Here is a 25148-nt window from a genome sequence, read left to right as displayed (position 1 = left end):
GCCCGTGAGCTTCCCAGCCTGGGACCACCGCTGTTCCCAGCTCTCGGTGTACCTGCAATTGCAACAATGTTTCACTATGGGTATGTGTAGACAATGTGAGGATTTATTCATAGTTGGAAGGCTGACCGCTCCCACTGTCGCAGATGTCCATTGAACCTTTCAAGTGTATCTGCCTGTGTCTCGTAGCGAGGGATCCAGACGCCGCTTCTCTCCTGGGTTTGGCATCTCGTCAGGTTCGGCTTGGTCACGTGGGGAGGGACCGTGTTTGAGGCAGAATTCTACACAATTAATATTGCTTTTCCACTGTGTGTCTGGTTAAATTTGCAGGTGTGACCTTAACGTTGGTGCGCGGAGTGCGAGGTTGCAACATCGTGCCTTTGATGCTTTGTTCTTGGAATGTGGGTTTGCAACATTGCGACCTTGGCTGGGTGTTTCACCGGGCCCATTCTGCAGGATCAGCAACCAGACCTTTGCTTTGTTAATGTCCACGGGAGCTCTTGTTTGAGGCCTACTTGGGCCTGGTGCATAAGTGGTCCGTTTGGTGCATAGGTGCTTTAGGTTATAGTAGCATATAGTTCCATGACCAGTATCGTGTCTTCATTATATTTCTTATGGTGGTAACTGGTTTCAAGAGAAGCGTGAGCAAGCTTTGTAGATGAGTTCATGACGCGTCTTGCGTTTCTGCATTCTGAAAGCCTATGTAAAAATAATAAAGATGCACGTCCGTGAATATGCCTGTCGCCTACGTCATAGCACTGAGTATATTCTTCGTGTAGATCGGTGTGGGAATGTCCAGTGTGTATATTTGTACAGATGTGCTTCCCGGTGTCTAGGTCGTCATAGCATCTCTAACGACGTGTAGATTTTAGTCTAGTTGGTCCGTGCCGCAGGTGTCGGCATGGCCAGTGCGGGCTGTTGGGCAGGCAGATGGACACATCCGTATGTTCCTGTACGAGGGTATTTGGTCGACTGGTAAATGGACAAACTCTTCTCGTGGCGGGTGTCTGGGTCGTGACCCTCTAGGCCAAGCGCGAGAGGTGAAGGACGGGAGCCTGGTCTTCCATTCTCCCACTTCAGTCCCCCCTCTGGTCGACTTGTCGACCACAAACATATCCTTCTCGTTATCTCCTCTTACTCGCCATATCTTAGTTATTCCTCCTAGATGTCCATAATGGTTTACATGATCTTCAAATGACCAATACATATATTCACAGGTTCCTCCAGGAGTACAGTATACCCATTTCCCTATGTAACTCCTGGGGTTTCTTGGGTTCTCGATCTTCACTGATGGTGGGTCTAGATGGTTGGTGATGATTTGGGTGCGCAACTTCTCCCTCTCCTGTATTATCACACCTGTATGTTGGCCGTCATCTGCTGGCATCAAGGGGTGCATTCCCACCATTTCGAGCAACTCGTCAGTGGTACGTGCCTTCCGGGCCTTCCAAAATCTAATTATGATCAGCGTAGCTCCAGCCAAAATAGTACAACCCACTATTATTTTCAGTCCATCTGACAGCCAGGATGGCATCCATGACCATAATAGTGAAAACCAGCTCTTATCCTTGTTTACACCGTTACTTTCATCCATCATTTTGGAGTGCATCTGGGCCAATTGTGAAACTGCTTCCGTCAGTGTACCATTATCAGCATCGTTGGCAGGTATGAACGTGCAGCATGATTGTCCTATCTTTGCACAAACTCCTCCTTCCATTGCGGTGAGAAGGTCCAATACATATCTGTTCTGGAGTGCTACCATCCTTATAGCTCGCAGCTCCTCTTTTATTGCGTTAAACCCATTTACTGTAGAATTGATGGTCATCATTAGTTCCCATCTAGTTATTTGGAGCCATTTCGCGTTTGCGTAAGCCTGCAGTCCCGGGTGTATTATTGAGGAGAAGAACATTGCTGCTCTGCTGAATAGTCTGTGTTCTGGCGGTATGGAGGTTAGTGCCGTTTCCGACCTTCCCCACAGGTAATTTCCTGTCAGTGGCTCTCCTTGTCTTTTTCTTCTATTTAGGACAGTATCATTGCTGTTGGTCCTGTTCCCTTGCTCCTCCTGAAGTGGTGCAGATCTCTTTTTTCTCTTGTCCCCTTCATCCATTTTGGGAAAGTTCGCCACATTGACATGCTTCTTAGGTACCACTAGTGATGGTACATTGACGTGCACCATTGTGCACACACCATTCCACAGGGGGGGCAGTGTATGGTATGCCTTTTCTCCACAGGCCCAATAATGGTCCATTATTACTGCTGTTCCTGCTCCCCCCTCAGGTAACTCCATCACACTTGCACAATTGGTGTTATATCCTACGTCCACCTCTCCTTTATGCTGATAGCATACCTTGGGCGCAGTCAGCGGTATTATTGTTATTGGGTCTTCATCTGTTTCTACCCACGTGAGCATTGGTACATACTTGATCCACGTCGTCCAACATCGATGATTGTGTGCCTCGATAGTTGAGATAGTTTCTTTTGTTATCATGTTGCTGCCAATCACTCCTATCTCCCAGCTGTTGTCCAGATACACCTTTCCTGTTATCGTCACCAGCGGCCTCTCCCAACATCCTTGTTTACCCGGAACTTCAGTGGCGTACCAATCACATGGTAGATACTGCAGTGTTACTTTCTTTGTTTCTCCTTTTGCAGGGCCACTTGTTATGTATCTGAATGCTTCAGCATGTAAACTGCTCTTGTGGTAACTCAAATAGGTCTTGAGGAAGTTGTTTTCATATGGATATGAGTCTCGTGTTTTCCATGTCATGTGCACTACCGTCCCTTGAAATCTTCCTTTCGTTTGGAACAGTGCCAAGTATATTATGCACTGTGCTGTCTTTTAATCTATTTCTGTGGCAACAAATGTTCGTGAAGCACTCATGGCGTATGGTATTAATAAGCAAACGTAGCAGCTGTCCTCAGTTGTCTGCTTACCAATGTGGGTCATGTGTTGGTACCATATGTTGTTTGTGACGTGTGCTGAATCTTGTATATAATTATCAATACCTTTATTGTCTGAGTATGTGCTGCGTTTAACTCTATTTTGCTTGGGTGCAAGGTTACTACTATCACCTGACGTAACACCTGTTGCAGCAGGGGACGGGGGTATATTAGGTTTAGGTGCAGCAATAAAATTAATAGCATAGCTGTACTGCCATACAGAGGCAGCCAAGAACCCGGTGATCATCAAAATCCCTATTACTTTTATTACATATGCTAATCTCACCGGCATTTTGCTCTTACCTTGCTGCAGTCCTGGCAGCGTATTCTTGCGACGTTAAAGTTGCCCGCCTGAAAATTCTCAAAATGCTTGTTATTAAATGTTAGTTGTTTGTTTCCTTTAAGCTCTTCCTATCAAATAGTCATTCAGTGCCCAGGCGAAGAGCTGTTCCCACGCTACTCTAAGTGATCTGTCTCTTAGGATCGGCAAGTATGGGCGGAGGTGGGGCATGGAATATTCTATGGCCAAGAGGAATGCTGTGTAGTAGACACGCACCCTTCTCCTTTTTAGGTACGTTGGCCTTTTTATTTCGTACACAAATTGGTGTGACAATTCTTCTGGGTAGTTATCGTCTGGGAGTACCATCTACACCTGGGCAGTGAACTTGTTAGTAAGATATTTTCTTAACAATACAATAATACGCAGTTCCTGTATGTGCCAGAGAAAAAGAGAACATTCACGTGTTTACATGTGTATTTGTGAGGCAATGTCTTTCAGTTCAGTTATAACTATACTTGGGGGTCAATGGGCGGGGGGTTTGGGCTCAGATGGCGGAAGTATTTTTACTCTTTGAGCGTGTGACCATGGGGTGGGCAGTATGGGGATCACCCCTTTCTTCGTCAGTTATTGTCTCCGGGGAAGCTGGGTATTGACACGGTAAGGGAACAATTGGGTCGTTGTCTGTGGTAGAACTTCCTTCCTCTGTCGGGGATGTTGTTGCTGTTCTTGTCTGCTCTTCTCCAATCCTCCCCTCCCCCACTGGCATCTTCCTATGAGCCACATATGGTGGAGGGCTGTATGCCGGGTTCGAGTATCCTTCAGCCGCCCTTAACTGTCCTTCTATTTCTCCTAATTCTCTTAAAGGGTACAACCCTCCTCCCTCCGTTTTCACTCCCGGTGTTATGGGTATCTCGTTGTTCGGTTCCTTTTTTATGTCGTCTGATTTAACAATCTTTTCTCCTCCCTCTCCTCCGTTCCCCGTATTCTTTGTGCTTTCACGCCCCTTTTTCCCATCCTCTCCTTCTTTCTTAATCTCCTTTTCTTCCGGTGTTTCCCCCATAGTGAACATTCCATTTGGTCCTGGTCGGGACCCCTGGAACATCCTCCATAAGTTAAACACCTCCACATGGTTTGCCAACTTCTTCCCCTTGTATGTATTGTGCAGATGGTTTAGCAGTGAATGTTGGGCATATGGATCGAAACTACCATTAGGCGGCCATGGTGTTAACATTTTGTTATCCGTCCCCTGGGTCCACTCTATGCTGTACTTAATTAATTTCTCCCTATGGGGTGGCAGTGTGGTGCATATGTGTTGTAGTGGTGTAGTGAGGGTGTTCCCCCACCCTCCCGACCCTGTCCCGTATGACATAGTGGCGCTCCACTTGTTACCCTTCCCTTCATTAGTAGTTTACAATATACAACCTTATATTGTTTACCTGGCCCCGTAAGTATGGGGACTTACGACAATCCTTTATGTATGGTTTTACATTTGTCTATTCCCTTCTGTTACTACACCCTTACGGCCCCCTGCGGCCAAAGCGCACGCAGCCCCCTGCGGCTGCGTAACCTTTACGACGCTCTTATACAGTCGTCCTGTTTCCCCGTTCTCCTCCCCCTTTTACACTTGCCGTGGCCGGCGTTCTCCGTGCGCAGCCACGCCCCTCTCCCCTTCTCCTTTTCCCGATCCACTTCGTTTATCGTTTATCTCCGTGTCCGCTCCCTTATCATATTTCTCTTCCCTACCACTCCCAAAACCAAAGTTCCTTGTGTTCGTGATATCCTATTAAATCCCTACTGGTGACGTCACCGATCTCTTCGAGCTACTGGTACATTCTTATTATGTTCTTTAAGTTCAAAATACACTTGCAATCTACCCCCGCTAACCCTACAGCTGTCTTCCTGTCACTCCTGGAACAAGGTAATCAAATCAATAATATAATCGGACTGCGCACGCTGCGTCGCCTCGCGTGTGATACGCCCCTCAACAGGAGGGCTTAACCAGCCAATTATCTTCCGTATTGGGCAACTAGGCAACTAGCCACCGCCTACAGGGAATCGTCATCTACCTATCGAGTTTCTTGCTCGAACAATAGGGATCCTCGTCTACTCATTGATCAATAAATGCCAAATCGTAGGAAACCACACAAACCCCCACCCTTACACGTAGTCACGACTTAGGCCAATCAGTGCCATACGAGCGGCCGCACGTGATGTTTTCGTGCTCCGCCCTCCCTCTTTCGCGTAACGTAGCCGACTGCTCTCGCACTCGTTTCGCAACCATTCATTCCATTGGCAACACTAAGTTGTTAGACCTTCGCCGTGCATCTGTACAACACCTCCCTTATTTACTTCCTCCCCCCTCCCTCACAATTTCGCATTGCTTGTTGTGCGTGTCATGCTCACCAAGTTCTCTCGATGCAGGGCCGCTCGACTGCGTGCACCCCTCCAAGCGGCTCGCCACCTCCCCTCGTCTGGACCACGTCTGGACACTCGCCAACCGCGGGCGGGATACTTCTCAACCGGCTCCCGAGGGCCAATATCCGGATTGCGCTGTCCGGTCTTCTCGCAGCTCCGCGATGGTCCTGTAGTCCTCAGAAGGGGGCAACGGCAGAGGGGGCGCGCCGCCGGGCCTCCTCGCAACGGGAGTGCCTGGAAAAAGTAAAAAATAAAAAGTCGATCTTAAACAGATCTCAGCAGTGCCTCCAACTTGTCGGGGGGAAATTCTGCCCGGGTCAGCCGGGCCGTCAGCAGACCTCCAGGCAGGGAGGCCCCAACTCCTCCCGTGTATCCCAGATGAGATAGAGTATGAGACACACACACAAGGAGCAAGGTGACTCTGCTGTTTATTAGACAAAACGGCAGGGATGGGTCAAGGAGCGTACGCGTCCGTCCTGACACACACACAATCGTGGGGCTCGCAGGCCCTTTTTACTGTATTATGACGCGCTATTTGCGTCACTTCAGAAAGTTAACAAAAAACCTATCGCCACTCTTAATTGGTTGCTGAGTGGTAGGGTTAGTATAGCACACATATAGAGGACAATGTTAGTGGACAAAGGGTAGTCAGGTGATATATCTGGGTTGTCCCTACAATTAGATACATGAAAATTGTTACATGAAGACTCCTGAGGATTGGTTAATATTACTGGCGTCAGTGATAAGAGCCCCATGTTCTGATTGGTGCGCCCGTGAGCTTCCCAGCCTGGGACCACCGCTGTTCCCAGCTCTCGGTGTACCTGCAATTGCAACAATGTTTCACTATGGGTACGTGCAGACAATGTGAGGATTTATTCATAGTTGGAAGGCTGACCGCTCCCACTGTCGCAGATGTCCATTGAACCTTTCAAGTGTATCTGCCTGTGTCTCGTAGCGAGGGATCCAGACGCCTCTTCTCTCCTGGGTTTGGCATCTCGTCAGGTTCAGCTTGGTCACGTGGGGAGGGACCGTGTTTGAGGCAGAATTCTACACAATTAATATTGCTTTTCCACTGTGTGTCTGGTTAAATTTGCAGGTGTGACCTTAACGTTGGTGCGCGGAGTGCGAGGTTGCAACATCGTGCCTTTGATGCTTTGTTCTTGGAATGTGGGTTTGCAACATTTCGACCTTGGCTGGGTGTTTCACCGGGCCCATTCTGCAGGATCAGCAACCAGACCCTTGCTTTGTTAATGTCCACGGGAGCTCTTGTTTGAGGCCTACTTGGGCCTGGTGCATAAGTGGTCCGTTTGGTGCATAGGTGCTTTAGGTTATAGTAGCATATAGTTCCATGACCAGTATCGTGTCTTCATTATATTTCTTATGGTGGTAACTGGTTTCAAGAGAAGCGTGAGCAAGCTTTGTAGATGAGTTCATGACGCGTTTTGCGTTTCTGCATTCTGAAAGCCTATGTAAAAATAATAAAGATGCACGTCCGTGAATATGCCTGTCGCCTACGTCATAGCACTGAGTATATTCTTCGTGTAGATCGGTGTGGGAATGTCCAGTGTGTATATTTGTACAGATGTGCTTCCCGTTGTCTAGGTCGTCATGGCATCTCTAACGACGTGTAGATTTTAGTCTAGTTGGTCCGTGCCGCAGGTGTCGGCATGGCCAGTGCGGGCTGTTGGGCAGGCAGATGGACACATCCGTATGTTCCTGTACGAGGGTATTTGGTCGTCTGGTAAATGGACAAACTCTTCTCGTGGCGGGTGTCTGGGTCGTGACCCTCTAGGCCAAGCGCGAGAGGTGAAGGACGGGAGCCTGGTCTTCCATTCTCCCACTTCACAGGGATGCTGTTTTCGTCTATGATGAATGCGGAGTAGGCAGGATCAAGATTTTTGAGGTGGTGGGGGGATTCCACAATGAATATCTTGTTTTTATCATCATTTCGGCATAGGTGGTGGTTTGCCATGCATGCCTGTATGATGTTGTAAATGTGATTGATGTTGTGCAGTCGTGGTCATTGATGGCAAATAGTTTGAGGAGGATCTGGGTGTCATCAGCAAAATTTGTGTAAGGGATAACGAGGTTGTCAAGGTGATCAAATAGGTTCTTAGTGTATGTGTTGTAGAATGTGGGTGAGATGCAGGATCCCTGTGGGACATTATAGGGAACAGGGATGGGGTCTGCTGCTTCCGTGCCGGCGAAGACCCTGGAGGTTCGCTTGCTCAGGAAGGATATGACCCATTTGGCTGCTTCTTGTGAAAAGTTGAAGGAAGTGGTGAGGCGGTGGCAGAGGATATCATGGTATACGAGATCAAAGGCCGCCAAAAGGTCGATACACATGAGAATGCAGAGGTCTCCTTTGTCGCGAATGAGGTCAATTGTATCTTGAGATCGAGGAGGGTGGATTCAGTGCTATGCCCTGGTCTAAAGCCGGATTGGCTTAGACCGAGTCAGGAGTGTGTTTCAAGTTAGGATTGGAGTTGTAAATAGGCAGTGCGGTTGAGGATTTTCAAGAGGAATGGAACTGTAGTGATGGGGCAGTAGTTGGTGGGTAGAGTGAAATCAAGGGAATATTTATTCTGTAATGGTTTGACCCAGGCTTCTTTGATGGAATTGGGTATGGTGCAGGTGCTGAAGGAGGCAATGATTCATTTAGTAATGGTGGGGGCTAAGGGCTCAGCACAGAGTTTGATGGTCTGTGCGGGCCGTCTCTAACCTTGGAGAGAACACTGATTGCCTCACAGTTAAGATTGCCACCTCAGCTAACAACACCCTCACCATCCACTTAGTCTACCGTCCTCCTGGCCCCATAGCTGACTTTCATGACAACCTCTTGCATCTCCTAAGCGACAACCTCAAAGCATCTACTAAAACACTTCACCTGGGCCTCAACAATCCCAAAGACAAGCCAGCCAAAGCCTTATCACAAGCTATTCTTGAGCTTGGGTTTCAGCAAAGAAACCTCACACCCACACATTGCAAAGGCCGCACCCTTGACTGGGTAGCTGACCACAACTGTGAAATAGATCTCAGCTCCAACACTCCCCTCCCCTGGTCTGACCACCACCTCATCCATTTCTTCATTCCAACATGCACTGACACACCTAAACACCCATCACCCATACCACAAGCATTAGCCAAAAGTGACCCTAACCTCACCAAAGAAAACATTCTCTCTCTCCTAGACATACTGCCCCTCCAGCTCCCCACCTCCTCAGACCCCACCATACTCGCAGTTACATACAACTCCATCATGGAATCAGCCATTGAAACCATAGCTTCCCTCCAGATCAAAAAAGCCCACAAAATAAAACACAACAACACTTGGTTCACTACTGAACTCAAGGAACTACGAACGCAAAAACGGAGAGCACTAAAGAACTGGCAAGCCTCCCCTCAGGAAGCTACGCTATCAGCATACAAATCCATTGCCACCAGCTACAAAAAAGACATACTAACCTCCAAACAACAGAATCACCAAAGCCACATCCGAGTCCAAAGAACTCTTCGCCATCTATCGAGAACTCTCTAGCCTACCCACTAAGTCACTAGAAATCACCAAAGATGTAGCATGGTGCACCAGTGTACAAACTGCCTTAATAAGTAAAATCGAGCTCTTGCAGGGTAAGCCCATGGAACAATACAAAAACCCCTCCAAACACATCAATCTCACTTCCTGCCCGGAAAGCAAGACCAATCCGAGAAAACTAAAACCATTCTCCTTCAGGGAAGTCACTATACCTGTAGTAATAGAAATAGTCAAAAAAATCAAACCCTCCAATTGCAAAGGCGACGCATGTCCAACTTAACTAGTCAAAGATTGCTCCGAAACTTTAGCCACATTCCTCAAAACCTTCATCAAAGCCTCCTTTAACTCGAACACAGTCCCCGATTGTCTAAAAGAAGCCTGGGTACATCCGCTATTGAAGAAACCCACGTTCAATCCTGAAATTGCCACCAACTACAGGCCTATCAGCACTGTACCGTTTCTGCTCAAGATTCTGGACAAGGTGGCCTACACACAAATACAGCAATACCTTGAAGAAAACCAAATATTAGGCAAAAGGCAATCAGGATTCCGTCCTGGACATGGAACAGAATCTGCTTTACTAGATTTAAAAATACAACTCAGTGATATTATGGACAAAGGCAAACCAGAACTTCTCCTCGTATTAGACTTGTCTGCAGCATTCAACCTCGTCAACCATGATATCATAGGCAAGCAACTAAGAAACGCTACCCACTTCTCTCCAGAAGCTGCAGCCTAAATAGACTCCTTCCTCCGTGGTAGACTCATGAGAGTGTTCTCTGACTCTGCCTCTGCTCCACCTACCACCATACACTGCGGAGTGCCACAAGGCTCTTGCCCAGCACCCACACTGTACAACATCTTCACTCTCCCACTGTTCAATGATCTTGACAGTCACAACATAGCCTACACCAACTATGCTAACGACAAACAAGTCTTAGTCCCTCTCACGGCATCTATGAGCAAGATACAGCAACCCTAACTAATATTTACGCTCCAATCCAAACTTGGATGGCAGCCAATTGACTTTGCCTCAACGGAGATAAAACCGAGATCCTTGTTGTAGGCACCAAAGAAACAATAAACCAACTCTCTCCACAATACAATACCTTTATCGTCGACAACAACACTATCACAGCATACTCAGCAGTAAAAACACTAGGTATATACCTCGACTCCTCCCTAACTATGACCCGACAGGTTAATGCAATAGCCTCATCAAAAGCACTCACCACAAAAATCATCAACGCAGTCAGACCTTTCCTATCCATACAAAACTGCCTATCCATTGCGAGAGCCACGGTCGGTACCAAACTTCATTATTGCAACATCCTCTTCCTAGGCATTTCTGCTAAAAACGTACACAAACTACAAGTGATACAGAACAATGCCCTGAGAACTGCACTAAGTATCCGCAAAAGGGAACACATATCCCACGCAAGGAAAGACGCACACTGGCTTGCCGTCAAAGAGCGCATTCTCTTCAAAACACTAGCCATTACCCACAAATGCCTTTCACTGAATGCTCCTCCCTACCTCTCTGAAAGGATTTCCCCTTGCACTTCCTCCAGACCCACCAGATCTCGCCTCACTAACCAGATCTACGTCCCCTCTTTCAAAAGAGCCAAAGCGGGTGGCACCAGCTTCCATCACTTAGCACCAAAAAACTGGAACGCCCTCCCCACAGCCCTGAGAAATGAAAAATCTTTCACTGTGTTCAGAAAAATGCTTAAACGAAACTGTTTATTTAAAGTACTCTGCATAACTGCCAAACTAAGCCGTTGTTTCACTGTAACCCTGTAAGGAACCGATAAGCTTGCCTGCACCTATGTAACTTTTGTATGCAACTAAGAATGTAAGCAAAAAGCCCTCTGTAACAAGCGCTACGATGCCCAAGGGCCGCCCAAATTAAAAAAAAAAAAAAAAAAAGAGGTCACCAGTGCAGTTGGAGACTTTGAGGTTTTGGATGATGGTAATGGTTTATGCAATGGTGAACTGGAAAGGGGGGGGGGGTCGAGGGTATGGGTGGGCAGGAGGCAGGGTAGGAGGATTTGGCTTGAGGGATCTGTGCTTTCTTGAGGATGGTTCTATCTCTAAGGTTTTGGATTTAGTTGGCTAGGGTGGATTGTACCAATGTGTACCAGGCTTTGTCTTTGGGAAAGGTAGAGACAGGTGGGACTGGGGTTTCTAGTTCTTTTAGGATTTATTTTGAATAGCTCTTTTGTGTCAGACTGGGCTTCTGAGATGTGGGTATTGCAGATATGTTCTTTAGAACACTTGGTTTTGCAAAGATTAGCTAGTTCTTTGGTGAACCAGTTGTGGTGGTGGTCTTTTTTCCTAGTGTTAGCTTTGAGGAAGGCGTGAAGATCCAAGGTGTAGCGCAAGGCAGTGTTGTAAGATGAGAGAATGGCCTCTGGGTTGTAGTTATCAAGGCAAGTTTCGAGGGAGGTCCGAATGGTGGGTTCTAGGAGTTCCTTATTACGTTTTTTTGTGTGTCTGGCGGTGATGGGTTGGTGGGTGGTGGTAGGCATTTCAGTGGTGATATTGGGGTCTAGGGAGAACAGGATCAGGGAATGGTCTGTACAGGGCACAGGATTGATGTCTAAGATTTTGGTGGAGGTGTTTAGGTATAGGATCCAGTCAAGCATGCGCCCTTTGATGGGGGTGGGTGCCTCAATGACTTGTATGAAGTTCATCTCTTGGAGTGTTGATGCAAGTGAAAAGACCAGGTGATCGGCTGGGTCAGAGAATCTGAGATTAAAGTCTCCAAGGAGCAAGAATTTGGTATTGGGTTTCAGGAAGGGTGCAATGGGTAGGGGTATGTCAGAGTCAGGTGTGGCAGAAATGTTGGATAGATATAATGTAGAGATGAACTTCGCCTATCCATCCAATGATCTCGTAGTGCTAAAGCTTTGAGAATGTATTTGTCACTGACCTTTCAGAAGTTGATGCAAAACGACAGTGTATTTCGTGTCCAGCATTATATAAGTTGACCAATGACTTTGGAATGGTTAAATTACCCTGAGGTCTAGTATTTAAACTATATCTGCCTGTACAGCTTATCATCTGGCCTCTGGCAGGTGGCCTGACTTGGCTCAACCCAGTTGAGTTTCTATTTAAAGAACAAAACCTTCAGCTTTTCCTGACGTGTCAATAAATTTGTCACAAACATTCCATAAATAATCACAGACAAGTCTTTCTTGTATGCTATTGAGGTCCTCTCTATGGGAGCATCTATATCATGGTGTTCACATTTTCCACAGCTGGGTATTCTTCAGCCTACGCCAAAATATCTGAATTATCTAATGTTTTCCGTGATTGTAGCCAGTTAATATGATAAATTCGAAGATCATCCACTGGTCCTCTTCCTGAATTCAATAGTTCAGGTCCCCTAGAAATGCAATCACCTAATAGGTTTCTCACCTCTTAGACAGGATTATTTATACTATTGTCCTGATTTCCCCTCAGTAGTAAGGTTCTCCTCTGACATTGGCTGGTGGACATGCTGAGAGGCTCATCGCTTAACTCGGACTCAAGTGTAACCCTGCGGTCCAAATGCCAAACAATGTTTCCCATGCGTGAAGCAAGATTAGCGTGTTTCAAGCTATTTTTTCACATTTGTGCCACCTCCCTTCTCAACAATTATGGCCCTATCGCCCATCAGCCTACTCTTACTCTTGACCTTGTCACCTTAATGGTTTGGTATGTGTCTTCTTCATATTTTATATTTTGATGTTTTATTTTCTTGTTGACAATTAACTCTGTTGTTATTATTTATATAGATCCATTGCCAACATTTGTTCCACAATGTCCAGCTATAGACATCTCACAACGAATAGACTGCATTCCGGATACAATGGGCACACAGGTATGCCAAACATCGCAATCTATATTTTTCAGTGACAAATTATACAAATTGATATTTTAATGCATTTGCAGAATACAGGAATATGTAGATTAGAGTATGAAAAAAGGTACTACACTCTTGGTACCCAGGGAATCAGAACACAAAAAAGAACACAAAACGTACATTAAATGTGTGTGATAAACACAAATATTATTTGGATGAAGGTGTTTTCATTTTCTAGATATCCAAATGCCAACCTGTAATTTCAAACATTTTGGAGGAAGAGTTAGAAAACTAACTTCAAGTAGGGTACCTAAGAATCTTCATTGCGCAAATATACACTGATCACTAGTTCTCTGAGGAATATATGTTATATTTATGGCCGTCTGCACATCTGTAAACATGCTGAACCCTCAGTGTTGACCTTATGCGTCTCCAGTCCTGTGTTCATACTAAAAAGAAAAACTGCTCATTAATTGTGCATTTGAAAACATCACCTGAGTGCCACAATAGAAAAAGCGTGCACAGGTGAGCATTTGTGATTTAAATATGGTGAGCAGAAACTGTCACTGGATGCAAAATGATGATGTAAAGAAATAGGTATAAATATAAATGAAGTGCACTTATTAAACATAATTCTTGGTTCATAACAACGTTACAAATGGTGGTAAAAGTGTGTCTGTTTTCAAGTTTGAAGACCGCAACAATGATAAATATTTGAATGGCGTTGCACGTGTTTCCAAGTTTCAATATATCAGCAAATTGTTAGACTTAAAGCATTAATGAGCCTTTGTCAACTTATACATTCAGATATGTCACGCTGATTCTATCCATAACTACTAATTCGCATAACACCCTCCTGTGTATGGCATTGTGAGCACATATCCATACTGAATGCATGTTTAAGTAAGAGACCACAGACGGGCCTAGTGTTTTGTGGGATGGAAGGCATGCTCATTAGGTGATATTTCCACCAGTCTCTATTTGAAGGCAGTGCTGTCAATTAGTATTTAGTATTTTAGTATTTTATTTATTTATATTGCGCACCTAACCCCTGAAGGGGTAGCAAGGCGCAGAGGCAACAAGAGGATTGCAAAGCTTGATTACATGTAGGGGAATGAAGTCCAGCCGTGGTTACAGTGTTGGACAAGTCAAAAAGAAACAATGCACGCCGATGAGGCATCGGTTACAGAAATATACAATATAGGCAATACTATATACAATACATCGTTTGTCTCATGGAAGGTATCTACACTGAACAGTTGACAACCTAAATATACATATTTACAATCATAGTGGTGGAGCATCAGGGCAGCAAGAGAGCATGAGGTTGTTATGTGTCGTGAGTCTTGAGCCAGTGGATGGTCTTAGTTCTGAATAGGCGGTAGGGGAGGTCCTCCCTGCAAGGAGGTGGAAAGGAGTTCCAGTATTGTGCTGCTTTAACAGATGGGCTAAATGCAATTCTGGGCGCAGGGCAGCTCTAGGCTATTCAATGCAATCACAGATGGCCTAAATGCAATTCTGACCAACATAGCAGGAATAGAATGGACTGAAATAACGTGGTTGATGACATTGTAGCCAGTGACACCATGTGCACCACTGTCCCCACATAATGACACTTAATGCATGATGAAATGAGATCACAGCAAACAATATCGCAAGCAGCAAAATAACACAAACTGCAATGTGTGTAACATTAATCAAATCACAACATGTTCTCATACATAGGTGCGTTTATAACATGACATGTGCAGGATCATTTATCGAGGTAATGAAATCCAGTACAAGTTTCAGCCATATAGGTTTGGTCCAGGCATCACATTGAAGGTGTAGCCACACATGAACAGGTGTGGTTTCTATAGTTCTACAGTTGAGCCACAAATACGTATGTATTGGCACCAGATGCTAACAATGGCCCCTTATGACAAATATGCAACATAAAGGCGCACACAACTTGGGTTGTTCCATCACTTGCCAAGTGAAGACCGAATACTGCTCTTCTATATCATATAGAGCTTCTTGCGCCAGGGTTAGCCATTGCATACATGATACAGTGTCAGGGAACCTGGTGATGCCGTCATATACCAGGTCTATCCTATCATACCAAAGTACTGGCATCTAATGTCAAGTAAATCCTCATTTGGCAGACATAGGTACACCTCCTTGTTCAGAATTATCATCATCTAATGCCAACTTTTTGAAAATAAGGTCCTACATAACATGCTGAGTCATCCTATAGACAGAACAGCCTCAAATGGCGCTGATATAAAAATCAAATGAATATTGCAACATCTCATGCCCAATCACCCCACCTTTTGCTGAAAATGTGTCTTATTCACGTTATAGTCATTGTATGTAAAAAACAGCTTAAATTTCCAGATGCTATCCTTATTTTAATCTGAGTGGAGAAACTACACCGCTGATCACAGGCTTGCTGTTGTTGAAGAGAAACATCTCTCGCCCAAGTGCCACAGTCTAACGCCATATGGTTCTGGACACTTAAGGCACTATCTGTGTGATCCCATGTTTGGTGTGTACGCCATAGACATCCAATGCCTTACTCTGCTGCAACATCTTGCACCACCTCTTCAAATTCCTGGTAGCGTAGTGAAGTAGAGAAGTGGAGATACGGCAACGTCCCCCAGTACCTCAGCAGCCGATATGATGCTACTGAGTGTCTAGTGGAGGGATGTGTTAGGCAGAAACCTGTGCAGTTCCCTCTGGGACCACTGCAAAAAGTTTAAGACTACAGGAGTTAGCAGTAAACCCAATTGGTAGCAGTCTGCACCACCCAGATTTACCTGGTAGCTGTGGCTGAGCAGTCAGACTTCTCTCAAGACGAGTTAGGCAGTATATGGAGTATACAAGATAGGGCAATTTACACAGTAGAACAAGCAGACACGGATCAGAGCTTGGGTGTAAAGATATATAATTATTTATTTAAAAACACATCTATGAAAAACACACAGGCACTAATATGGCAAACAACTTCAATCACAGTTACTATAAGTATATATCAATCCCATAACAATATTTCGACAAGTCTAGGTTCAAAGACACCACTCATTTGCAGGCAGAGGTGAGTGCTTAACCTAGATGACACTCTAGTATTCGTTAGAAAGGGAGAGAAAAAGGCAGGGTATGAAACCAACTCAGTACCAACACTGTTACGAAGCAAATGCAAGGCAAGCAAGGCAGGGTCTACTATAGATCACAAAGTTCAGAGGCCAGGCCCACTCGGAGAGAGGCAAGGCGGTATGTCCCAAAAATACCACAGTGGAAATGCACTTCAAGTCTTTGTAGCAAAATGTCACAGAAAGGTTGGACCAGTTTTAGAACAAAAGTTAAGAAGGTCTGGAGGCGACCCAGTGGAAAGGTAAGGATTTAAGACACCTCACGTTAACCGGTTCAATGGAAGCCAGGCGGACACAGTACCTGGAAAGTGAAGAGACAGCTCCGGCGGGGGCAGTTGTTCCTGGTGATGGATGCAAGTCAGGGCTTTGCCAGAAGAAGAGATGATCTCGTCATAGAGGAAAGTTGAAGATCATTGCACCACCAGGGAAGAGACCTGCCGCGGAGTGCTCAGTCACAAGGCACCACCTTTTGGTCCCGGTACAGTGGTTAGTGGCTATCTGGTTGCCGGGGTGCTCAGCACGGGCAATTCGACCACTAGACGTCCTGGAAGCGAAGAAAAAGCAAGGGACTGGTTGTTCCCACCAGTCAAAGGGAAGAAGACTCTCCAGTAGGGAGATCTCCTCTGTCGTTGGAAAGTGGTGAGTCGGTTCAGCAGGGCTCCACCGGTGGTGTCGTCATTGCAGGTTGGCTCAGCTTCTCCCTCGTCGGATTCTTAGGTCCTGTGGCGACTTCTGAAGTTCCAGTCCCCAAAGCCCTGCTTTTATGCAGAAAACCCCCATTCATTCAGCCCAGCTGTCAATCAAACATGCTAAGTGGTGAGCGGGGCGGCTCACCACTTGGGCCAATCACACCAGAGTGCGACTTGAGTTGGCAAGGCAACTCAGTCCAGGGTGCCTAAACCCCCTCCCACACCCCCTGTCATACCCAGACAGAATGGCACCACTCTGGAAGGCTTCTGTGCAGAAGCCCTCCAAAAGTGGAAGAAAGGGCTCAACCTTTGGTTTGGAGTTACAGAGGCGAACACATACACCATTTAAAAATCGAGTTCTGGCAGAAAATACTAACCGTTGAATTCATTTTAATTTAATAAACCGGCGGTATGACCGAGGCTACATAGAAAAAGTATTAGCCTCGAACAATGGGAAAATCCCATAGGAATATATTTGTGGTCGAATATAAAAAGTAGTATCCACTGCCACCAGCCAAAACTCAACGAGGGGGGATGGGACAGTGCCCCCTCGAACAACAGACCCAGGGGTAATCGAATTGCCCCTACCAGTACGTCCACAATAGGATGGTTTGTACTGGTTCTGTTAGTAAATTTAGGTCTACTAAAGACAATGGTGACTTTACATGCCAGGGGAGACCGTAGTCAGTCCCAGGGTATGGAGTCTATGGTGGGGGTCACCTAGGACAACCCAGTGTTACGGCACGGAGGGTGCTGTGTAACACACATAGCAAAACACGTGAGACCCTATGGAGTAAAAGACCCCATAACCCATAGAACACATTAACATTCAAAGAAATACCACAAATCATGTCCAAGAGTGGGAGAAAAAGAGTCTCACTCTTGGCAGGATGAAAATAACAAACTCCAGAAATCCAGCAAAGCTGCTGGGGGACTCACTAGGTTAGGAAATTCAGCCTAAACAGAGAATTCTCCCTAACACTCGCCCCCCCAGACTAAGGGACAGGAGGATTTAATCTACTCCTGGATGAATCTCATACCTCTAGTCGATGACATACATCCTAGAGAGACCATCAACATTTTTGGTGGTGACACCCTGACCTGTGCTCAATGGTGAAATCAAACCCTTGCAGGCAGATTGACCATCTCAGTAGTTTTGGGTTTTCCCCCTTCATTTGCATGAACCATCTCAAGGGTTGGTGGTCAGTCTGAATGACAAAAGTAGAACCATATAAGTATGGCCTAAACTTCTTCAGAGCCCACACAATAGCAAAGCACTCTCTTTCGATTGTTGCCCACCTTGTTTCAGGATCCTTCAGCTTGCGGCTGATGAAGCAAACGGGGTGCTCCCTACCTTTCCCATCCAGTTTACTGAGTGCTGCACCTATTCCTACATTTGAAGCATCTGTCTGCACAATGAAAGTTTGGTGGTAATCAGGAGCTCTGAGTACTGGGGCTTGGTAAAGAGCCTTTTTCAGGTTTTCAAAGGCCTGATTGCACTCCTCATTCCATCTAACCTTCTTAGGGAATTTTGGAGAGGAGATGACATTCAGAGGAGAATCTATGGTCCCATAGTTGTCAATGAAATTCCTGTAATACCTGGTGATACCTAAGAAGGCTCTCACCTGGGTCTGAGTAGTAGGTGTTGTCTAATTTTGCACAGCTTCAATCTTACTGAGCAAAGGCCTTATTTCTCCACCTCCTACCTCATGTCCAAGATAGACTATCTTACTCTGTCCAATTTGGCATTTACTCGCCTTTATGGTCAGATTGGCTCATCCAAGAGCCTGCAAAACATATCTTAGGTGGTCTACATGTTCTTCCCAGGAATTGCTGAACACTGCTATGTCATCCAAGTATGCCATGCAGAAGTCCTCCATCACATTCAGAACTTGATTAACCATCCTTTGGACCACTCTACTCTGACCAATTTCACATTTACTAGCCTTTATGGTCAGATGGGCCTGATCAAGAGCCTGCAAAACATATCCTAAATGGTCAACATGTTCTTTCCAAGTAGGGCTGAACACTGCAATGTCATCCAGGTATGCCATGCAGAAGCCCTCCATCCCATTCAGAACCTGGTTTACCATCCGTTGAAATGTAGCAGGTGCATTTTTCAATCCAAAAGGCATTACCTTAAACTGGTATAAGCCAGCTGGGTTAGAAAATGCAGTTTTCTCCTTGGCATGGTCTGTCAGGGCTATTTGTCAATAGCCTGACGTCAAGTCAAATGTGCTGAGGAACTAGGCTGAACCAAGTCTATCCACCAACTCATCTGTTCTTTGCAAAGGGTGGGCATCAGCCTTGGTGACTGCATTAAGAGCTCTACAGTCCACACAGAATCTAAGTTCTTTAGATCCTGCCTTTGGTACTAACACAACTGGGCTAGACCATGGACTAGTAGAGGGCTCTATTACCCCGAGATCAAGCATCTTGCTGACCTCACCTTTGATGTGGGTTCTTACATTTTCTGACATTCTGTATCCTCTGCTTTTGACTGGCAGACAGTCACCAGTGAGTATGTCATGCTGGCCCCAAGGGGTCAAGCCTGGTGAAAGTGAGAACAGAGAGGCAAACTGATTCAACATAGATTTGCACTCTTCTTGTTGCTCAGGTGTCAGATTTGAAGAGAGATTTACTCCTTCAATCTTTTCATCTAAAGGTAAGCCTCTGAGGATATCAGGAAGAGCTTCACTCTCTTCTTCTTCCTCTGATGATGCTAGAAGCAACGCCCCTATGTCAGGTCTCGAGACATACGCTTTGAGTCTGTTGGTGTGGAAGACTGTTGGAGCCTCCTTGGGATTGCCCAAGTCCACCAGATAGTTGACCTCTCCAAGTTTACCCACAACTCTGAAGGGTCCCATCCATTTGTGTTGCAAGGCCCTCTGCCTTGTTGGGATCATAACGAGAACTAGCTGGTCTTGAGTGAACTCAGAGACTCTAAGAAGTCACACTACCAGCTGCACCTCCTCAGAGGTATTCTTCCCTTCCTCTCCTTCCCCCAGAAGCTCACTGTCTCCCGAGCCCTGGTTCTCTCAAAGCTGGACTACTGTAACAGCCTCTATCTTAATCTGCCTGCCTCCACTCTCCGCCCTCTGCAACTCATCCAGAACAGAACTGCGAGACTTGTCCTTGGCCTCAAGTCCAGGGACCATATCTCTCCAGGACTGAAATCTCTACACTGGCTCCCAGTGGCTGAGAGGATTAAGTTCAAAACCCTCTGCATTGTCCACAAGGCCTTCTGGGGCCTGGGGCCTAAATACCTTCAACTCTCTCTTCCTAAATATCTTCCTTCCCGAGCCCTTCGCTCATCCGTCTCCAACTCCCTCAGGGTCAGCCGCTTCTCGAAGCAACGAGCTGGGGGTAGATCTCTCTCCACGGCAGGGGCCTCCCTCTGGAACAGCCTTCCTGCCTCCCTGAAACTTGAGGAGAACCATCTCTGGTTCCGGAAGCACCTCAAAACCTTCCTCTTTGCTTCTGCTTTCTCTCTCCCTCTCCCCTGCTAAATTCCTCACTGAAACTGCACTGAATCTGCTACTGGGCCACTCTCACCGACCTTGGTCCTGGGCCCAGCCACTCTCCACTTGCACTGCCTCCCTGGCAACCCCTGCACTGCGGGACTGTCTCTGTATCCCTACAGCCCCCCCTTCCCAGCACTTGTCTGCACTTACCTTGCACTTGCCACCAGCTGGCCCTATTTAATTTTTTTTTTACTCTACTTACTTGTACTGCACTTCCCCTCTCCCCTTCCCCTTGCACTTTTCCCTCCCCCCTACCCCAGCACTTGAGCGGTCTGAATGACACCTGGCATAGTAGGATCGTTGTCTGTCTTCCCCTTGTTCCCCCCTCCCTGCCTCGTCGCTCCTTGAAACACTTATGTATAGGCGCGTTACAAATGCCATATCATATCATAACAAATGCCATATCATAACCATGTTAGCCTTTTGATCATGCCAGTGCTTGACCAATGCTTGTCCAGCTTTCAAGTTATCACTTGCTTCTGCCATCATGTGTGACATTCTCCTCCGGAGACATATCACGTAGTCAGTCACTCTGACTGGCTTGGGGGAAGGAGCACTCTCCAACCCCTCCTTAATCAGGGCCAATGGACCTCTGACGGGATGACCATAGAGAAGCTCAAAGGGAGAATAACCTATTCCCTCCTGAGGGACTTCTCTATAAGCAAAGAGAAGGCATGGAAGTAGAAGATCCCACTTTCGTTTAAGGGGGTCCTCTAAAGCACCTATCATGCTCTTCATGGTTCGGTTGAACCTTTCAACTAATCCATTGGTTTGTGGGTGGTAAGCTGTTGAGAACTTGTAAGTAACTCCACAGGTTTTCCACATGGCTTTCATGTGGTGGGACATAAAGGTTGACCCCCTCTCAGAAATTACTTCCTTAGGAACCCCAACCTGGGTAAAAATACCAAGGAGGGCCTTAGCCACAGCTGGAGCTGTAACAGTCCTCATAGGAATGGCCTCAGGATACCTAGTAGCATGGCCTACTACAACAAGTATAAACCTGTTGCCTGAGGAGGTTGGAGGATCAAGGGGACGAACAATGTCAATCCCTACTCTCTCAAATGGGACTCCCACAACGGGGACAGGCACTAAAGGTGCCACATTCTTGGAGTCAACCTTACCAGAGGTCTGGCAGGTGTGGCAGCTCCTGCAGTGTTTTTCTACTTCGGCCCCCCTCTTTGAACAATAAAAGTAGAGAGAGAGCCTTTCCTTAGTCTTCTTGAAACTCAAGTGACCAGCCAAAGGAATCTTGTGGGCTAACTGCAAGAACTGTTGTCTGTTCTCTTGGGGTACTACAAGTCGTTTGTAGTCTCCAGGTTCAGACTCTGTCGGTTCACTGTAGAAGAGGCCATCTTCCCAGTGCAACCTGTATTTCCCAGGCTCTTGCCCTTCAGCCTGAGCTTCTGCCTGGTGGCGAAGACCTTCCAGAGTTGGACATTCTCTCTGTCCCTTACTGAAGTCTGCCCTGTTGGGTCCACCTTCTGCCAGTAAAGACTGCAGCTCAGGATGGTCAACAGGATCCAGATCTCCGATGAGTTCCTGGCCTTCCATCAGCTCTTGCTCAGAGTCTAATTCTACCACACAGGATTGTACCACCCTCTCAGCCTCAGCTGGAGGGGGAGTTACTGGTGTAACTTTGGACAACCAAGGGGAAGTCCTTGGTGGCTGCACTGAAGTGCTGGCTGCTGGTTTCTGTTTAGATGTTTTAGGTTTCCCTTTTGCTTCTGATTTCCTTGAGGCAGCAGCTGACAAATCCAGTGGAGGAGGAGTGATATCCTTCCAGTAGACCTTCCAGAGTTGGACATTCTCTCTGTCCCTTACTGAAGTCTGCCCTGTTGGGTCCACCTTCTGCCAGTAAAGACTGCAGCTCATGATGGTCAACAGGATCCAGATCTCCGATGAGTTCCTGGCCTTCCATCAGCTCTTGCTCAGAGTCTAATTCTACCACACAGGATTGTACCACCCTCTCAGCCTCAGCTGGAGGGGGAGTTACTGGTGTAACTTTGGACAACCAAGGGGAAGTCCTTGTTGGCTACACTGAAGTGCTGGCTGCTGGTTTCTGTTTAGAAGTTTTAGGTTTCCCTTTTGCTTCTGATTTCCTTGAGGCAGCAGCTGACAAATCCAGTGGAGCAGGAGTGATATCCTTCTTAATCATCTCCTTGGAAGAACCTCTCATGGTTCTCTCCCTTGCAGGTCTGGTTAGCTCCTGTAACCATTTACTAGGAGGTCTGGGGGTATGAGACACAACTCCAAGAGTTTTTAAATCGTTACCCAACAGAACTCGTCCTGGTACCTCACTTTGTATGCTGACAGGTATCTTCACAGTCATGTTATTACAATGGATGAGAACTGGTAATTGGGGAAGCATCTGCACAGGCTCTCGAGCTAACCTGGTGAGGCGTTTGGGTGCTTTAGCAACATCCTCAGCCTGAAAAAAAGATTTATCCAGCACAGTTATGCTGGCCCCAGTGCCCCTAATGGCAGGAGTCTACTGACCATTCACCTGGACACTGTTCTTATAATACTCTTTAGTATTATCTGGGATAGAATTATAGACATCTAAATTCTGTTGTTCCCACAAACCCAGAGACACTAAAGAAACACTGACTGAGACTCCAATGGGTTCATCAGCCAGCAGTAGAAAGTTTCCACTTGCCATTTGGACTTCCTCCTCTGGAGCGAAGGCTAAGGAGACAAGCTGGACCCCTGAAGGTTTACCCTTGCATCTGGGATCTCCTTTCACATGGTCAGTAGAGCCACAAACAAAGCATTTACCAAATGCTTTCTGGAATGGTGGCTTGTTCTGGTCCCCTCTGGTTTGGCACCAGAAGGTACACTATTCTGCTGTGGTTTTCCTTGTGACTTACCCTTATGGTTTTGTTTGGGGCCCTCTTTGGAATTTGAGTTATTAGAATTCTCTTTTGAGTCTTTTTTAGGCTGTTTTCCCTCATCCTTTTTCTGAGTTGCCCCAGAATCCTTATGAGTAGCCCTGTTGGCAACCCACAAGTCAGCAGCCCTAGCTAGCTTCCTGGAATCCAATTCTTTTGAATCAGCCAAGTGCTGTCTGAGCTTAGGAGAACAGGCATCATAAATTGACTACAACATAAAAAGATTCTTCATACCCTCATAAGTGTTCACCTTGTAACCCTTAATCCATCCCTCTAAGTTTTTCAACCCTTCACTCACCCAGGTAGCCCAAGGGGTACCATCATGCTTTTTGAGGGATCTAAACCTCTTAAGATACTGGGAAGGGGTCTTCCCAAATCTAGCTATCAGAGCTAGTTTCACACTTTCATACTCTTTCCTATCCTCCTCCCCCAACTCCATTACCGCATCAGTTGCAACAGGGGGAGCCTAGAGAACAACCAGGTAAGTAGCTCATTACCTCTGATGTTCTGGAGCCCATGATTATATTCAAACAAACTCAGCCAATCCAACACATCCAACTTTGGTTCATACATACCAATTAATTCCTTAGGCATCCGGGGTCTTTTGGGACTGGAACTTCTAGAGGAGTCAGAGACAGAAGCAGTTTCAACAGACAACATTTTCATTTCTAACTCATGCTTGAGCTCCATTTCTCTGAGCCTAAGAATTTGTTGCATTTCTTGGTGTTTCTGTTCAGTTTGAGCAGTAATCCTTCTGAATTCCAAGTCTATTTTCATTTTTTCTAGTTCAAGGACTTGAGGACTTAGTGTGGGACCTGCTATAGGCCCAGTAGGTACAGTGGTAAGGCAGACAGAGGGGTAGGGGAGACAATTTCATTAGCCTCTCCTTCCTCTTCAGCCTCTTCATCACTATCATCAGAACTTTGATTTAGATCAACACCATTACTGTTATCTACATTTGCTGGAGAAGTCGGTTCCTCTGAACCAGTACCCAGACTTTGGTTTTCCAGCAATCTTGCTATCAGTTCTATTTTCCTGCCTCTTACAGAAAGATTCTCTTGTCTACAGAGAGCTCTCAAACTCTCAGTATTTTCACCTGACAAGGACTCTTGACTGTAAACTTCCATAGTAGCCATGTTTTTTGACAGTTGCTTTTTAGTGCTAAGCTTTGTGGTTAGTTATCCTAAAGTGTTGAAAAGCACTCTAAACTGTATACTCGATACAAATCCCACCTCTGTACACCTTTGTTAGGCAGAAACCTGTGCAGTTCCCTCTGGGACCACTGCAAAAAGTTTAAGACTACAGGAGTTAGCAGTAAACCCAATCGGTAGCAGTCTGCACCACCCAGATTTACCTGGTAGCTGTGGCTGAGCAGTCAGACTTCTCTCAAGACGAGTTAGGCAGTATATGGAGTGTACAAGATAGGGCAATTTACACAGTAGAACAAGCAGACACGTATCCGAGCTTGGGTGTAAAGATATATAATTATTTATTTAAAAACACATCTATGAAAAACACACTGGCACTAATATGGCAAACAACTTCAATCACAGTTACTATAAGTATATATCAATCCCATAACAATATTTCGACAAGTCTAGGTTCAAAGACACCACTTATTTGCAGACAGAGGTGAGTGCTTAACCTAGATGACACTCTAGTATTCGTTAGAAAGGGAGAGAGAAAGGCAGGGTATGAAACCAACTCAGTACCAACACTTTTACGAAGCAAATGCAAGGCAAGCAAGGCAGGGTCTACTGTAGATCACAAAGTTCAGAGGCCAGGCCCACTCAGAGAGAGGCAAGGCGGTATGTCCCAAAAATACCACAGTGGAAACGCATTTCAAGTCTTTGTAGCAAAATGTCACAGAAAGGTTGGACCAGTATTAGAACAAAAGTTAAG

At 46.1% G+C, this 25148-nt stretch overlaps 1 protein-coding gene across 1 annotated transcript in view; it reads left to right on the top strand.

The window, feature by feature from the left end:
• The window catches only part of SI (sucrase-isomaltase), a 1019699-nt gene that overhangs the window by 15330 nt on the left and 979221 nt on the right, over positions 1–25148 (top strand). Inside the window, exon 2 of the mRNA XM_069618482.1 lies at positions 12947–13032. Coding sequence (XP_069474583.1) covers positions 12947–13032 — 86 coding nt within the window. The remainder of the gene's footprint in view (positions 1–12946; positions 13033–25148) is intronic.

The sequence above is a fragment of the Ambystoma mexicanum genome, chromosome 10, assembly GCF_040938575.1.
Source record: "Ambystoma mexicanum isolate Mex_15411 chromosome 10, UKY_AmexF1_1, whole genome shotgun sequence".
Lineage (NCBI taxonomy): Eukaryota > Metazoa > Chordata > Amphibia > Caudata > Ambystomatidae > Ambystoma > Ambystoma mexicanum.
This window is presented reverse-complemented; position numbering and strand designations above follow the sequence as displayed.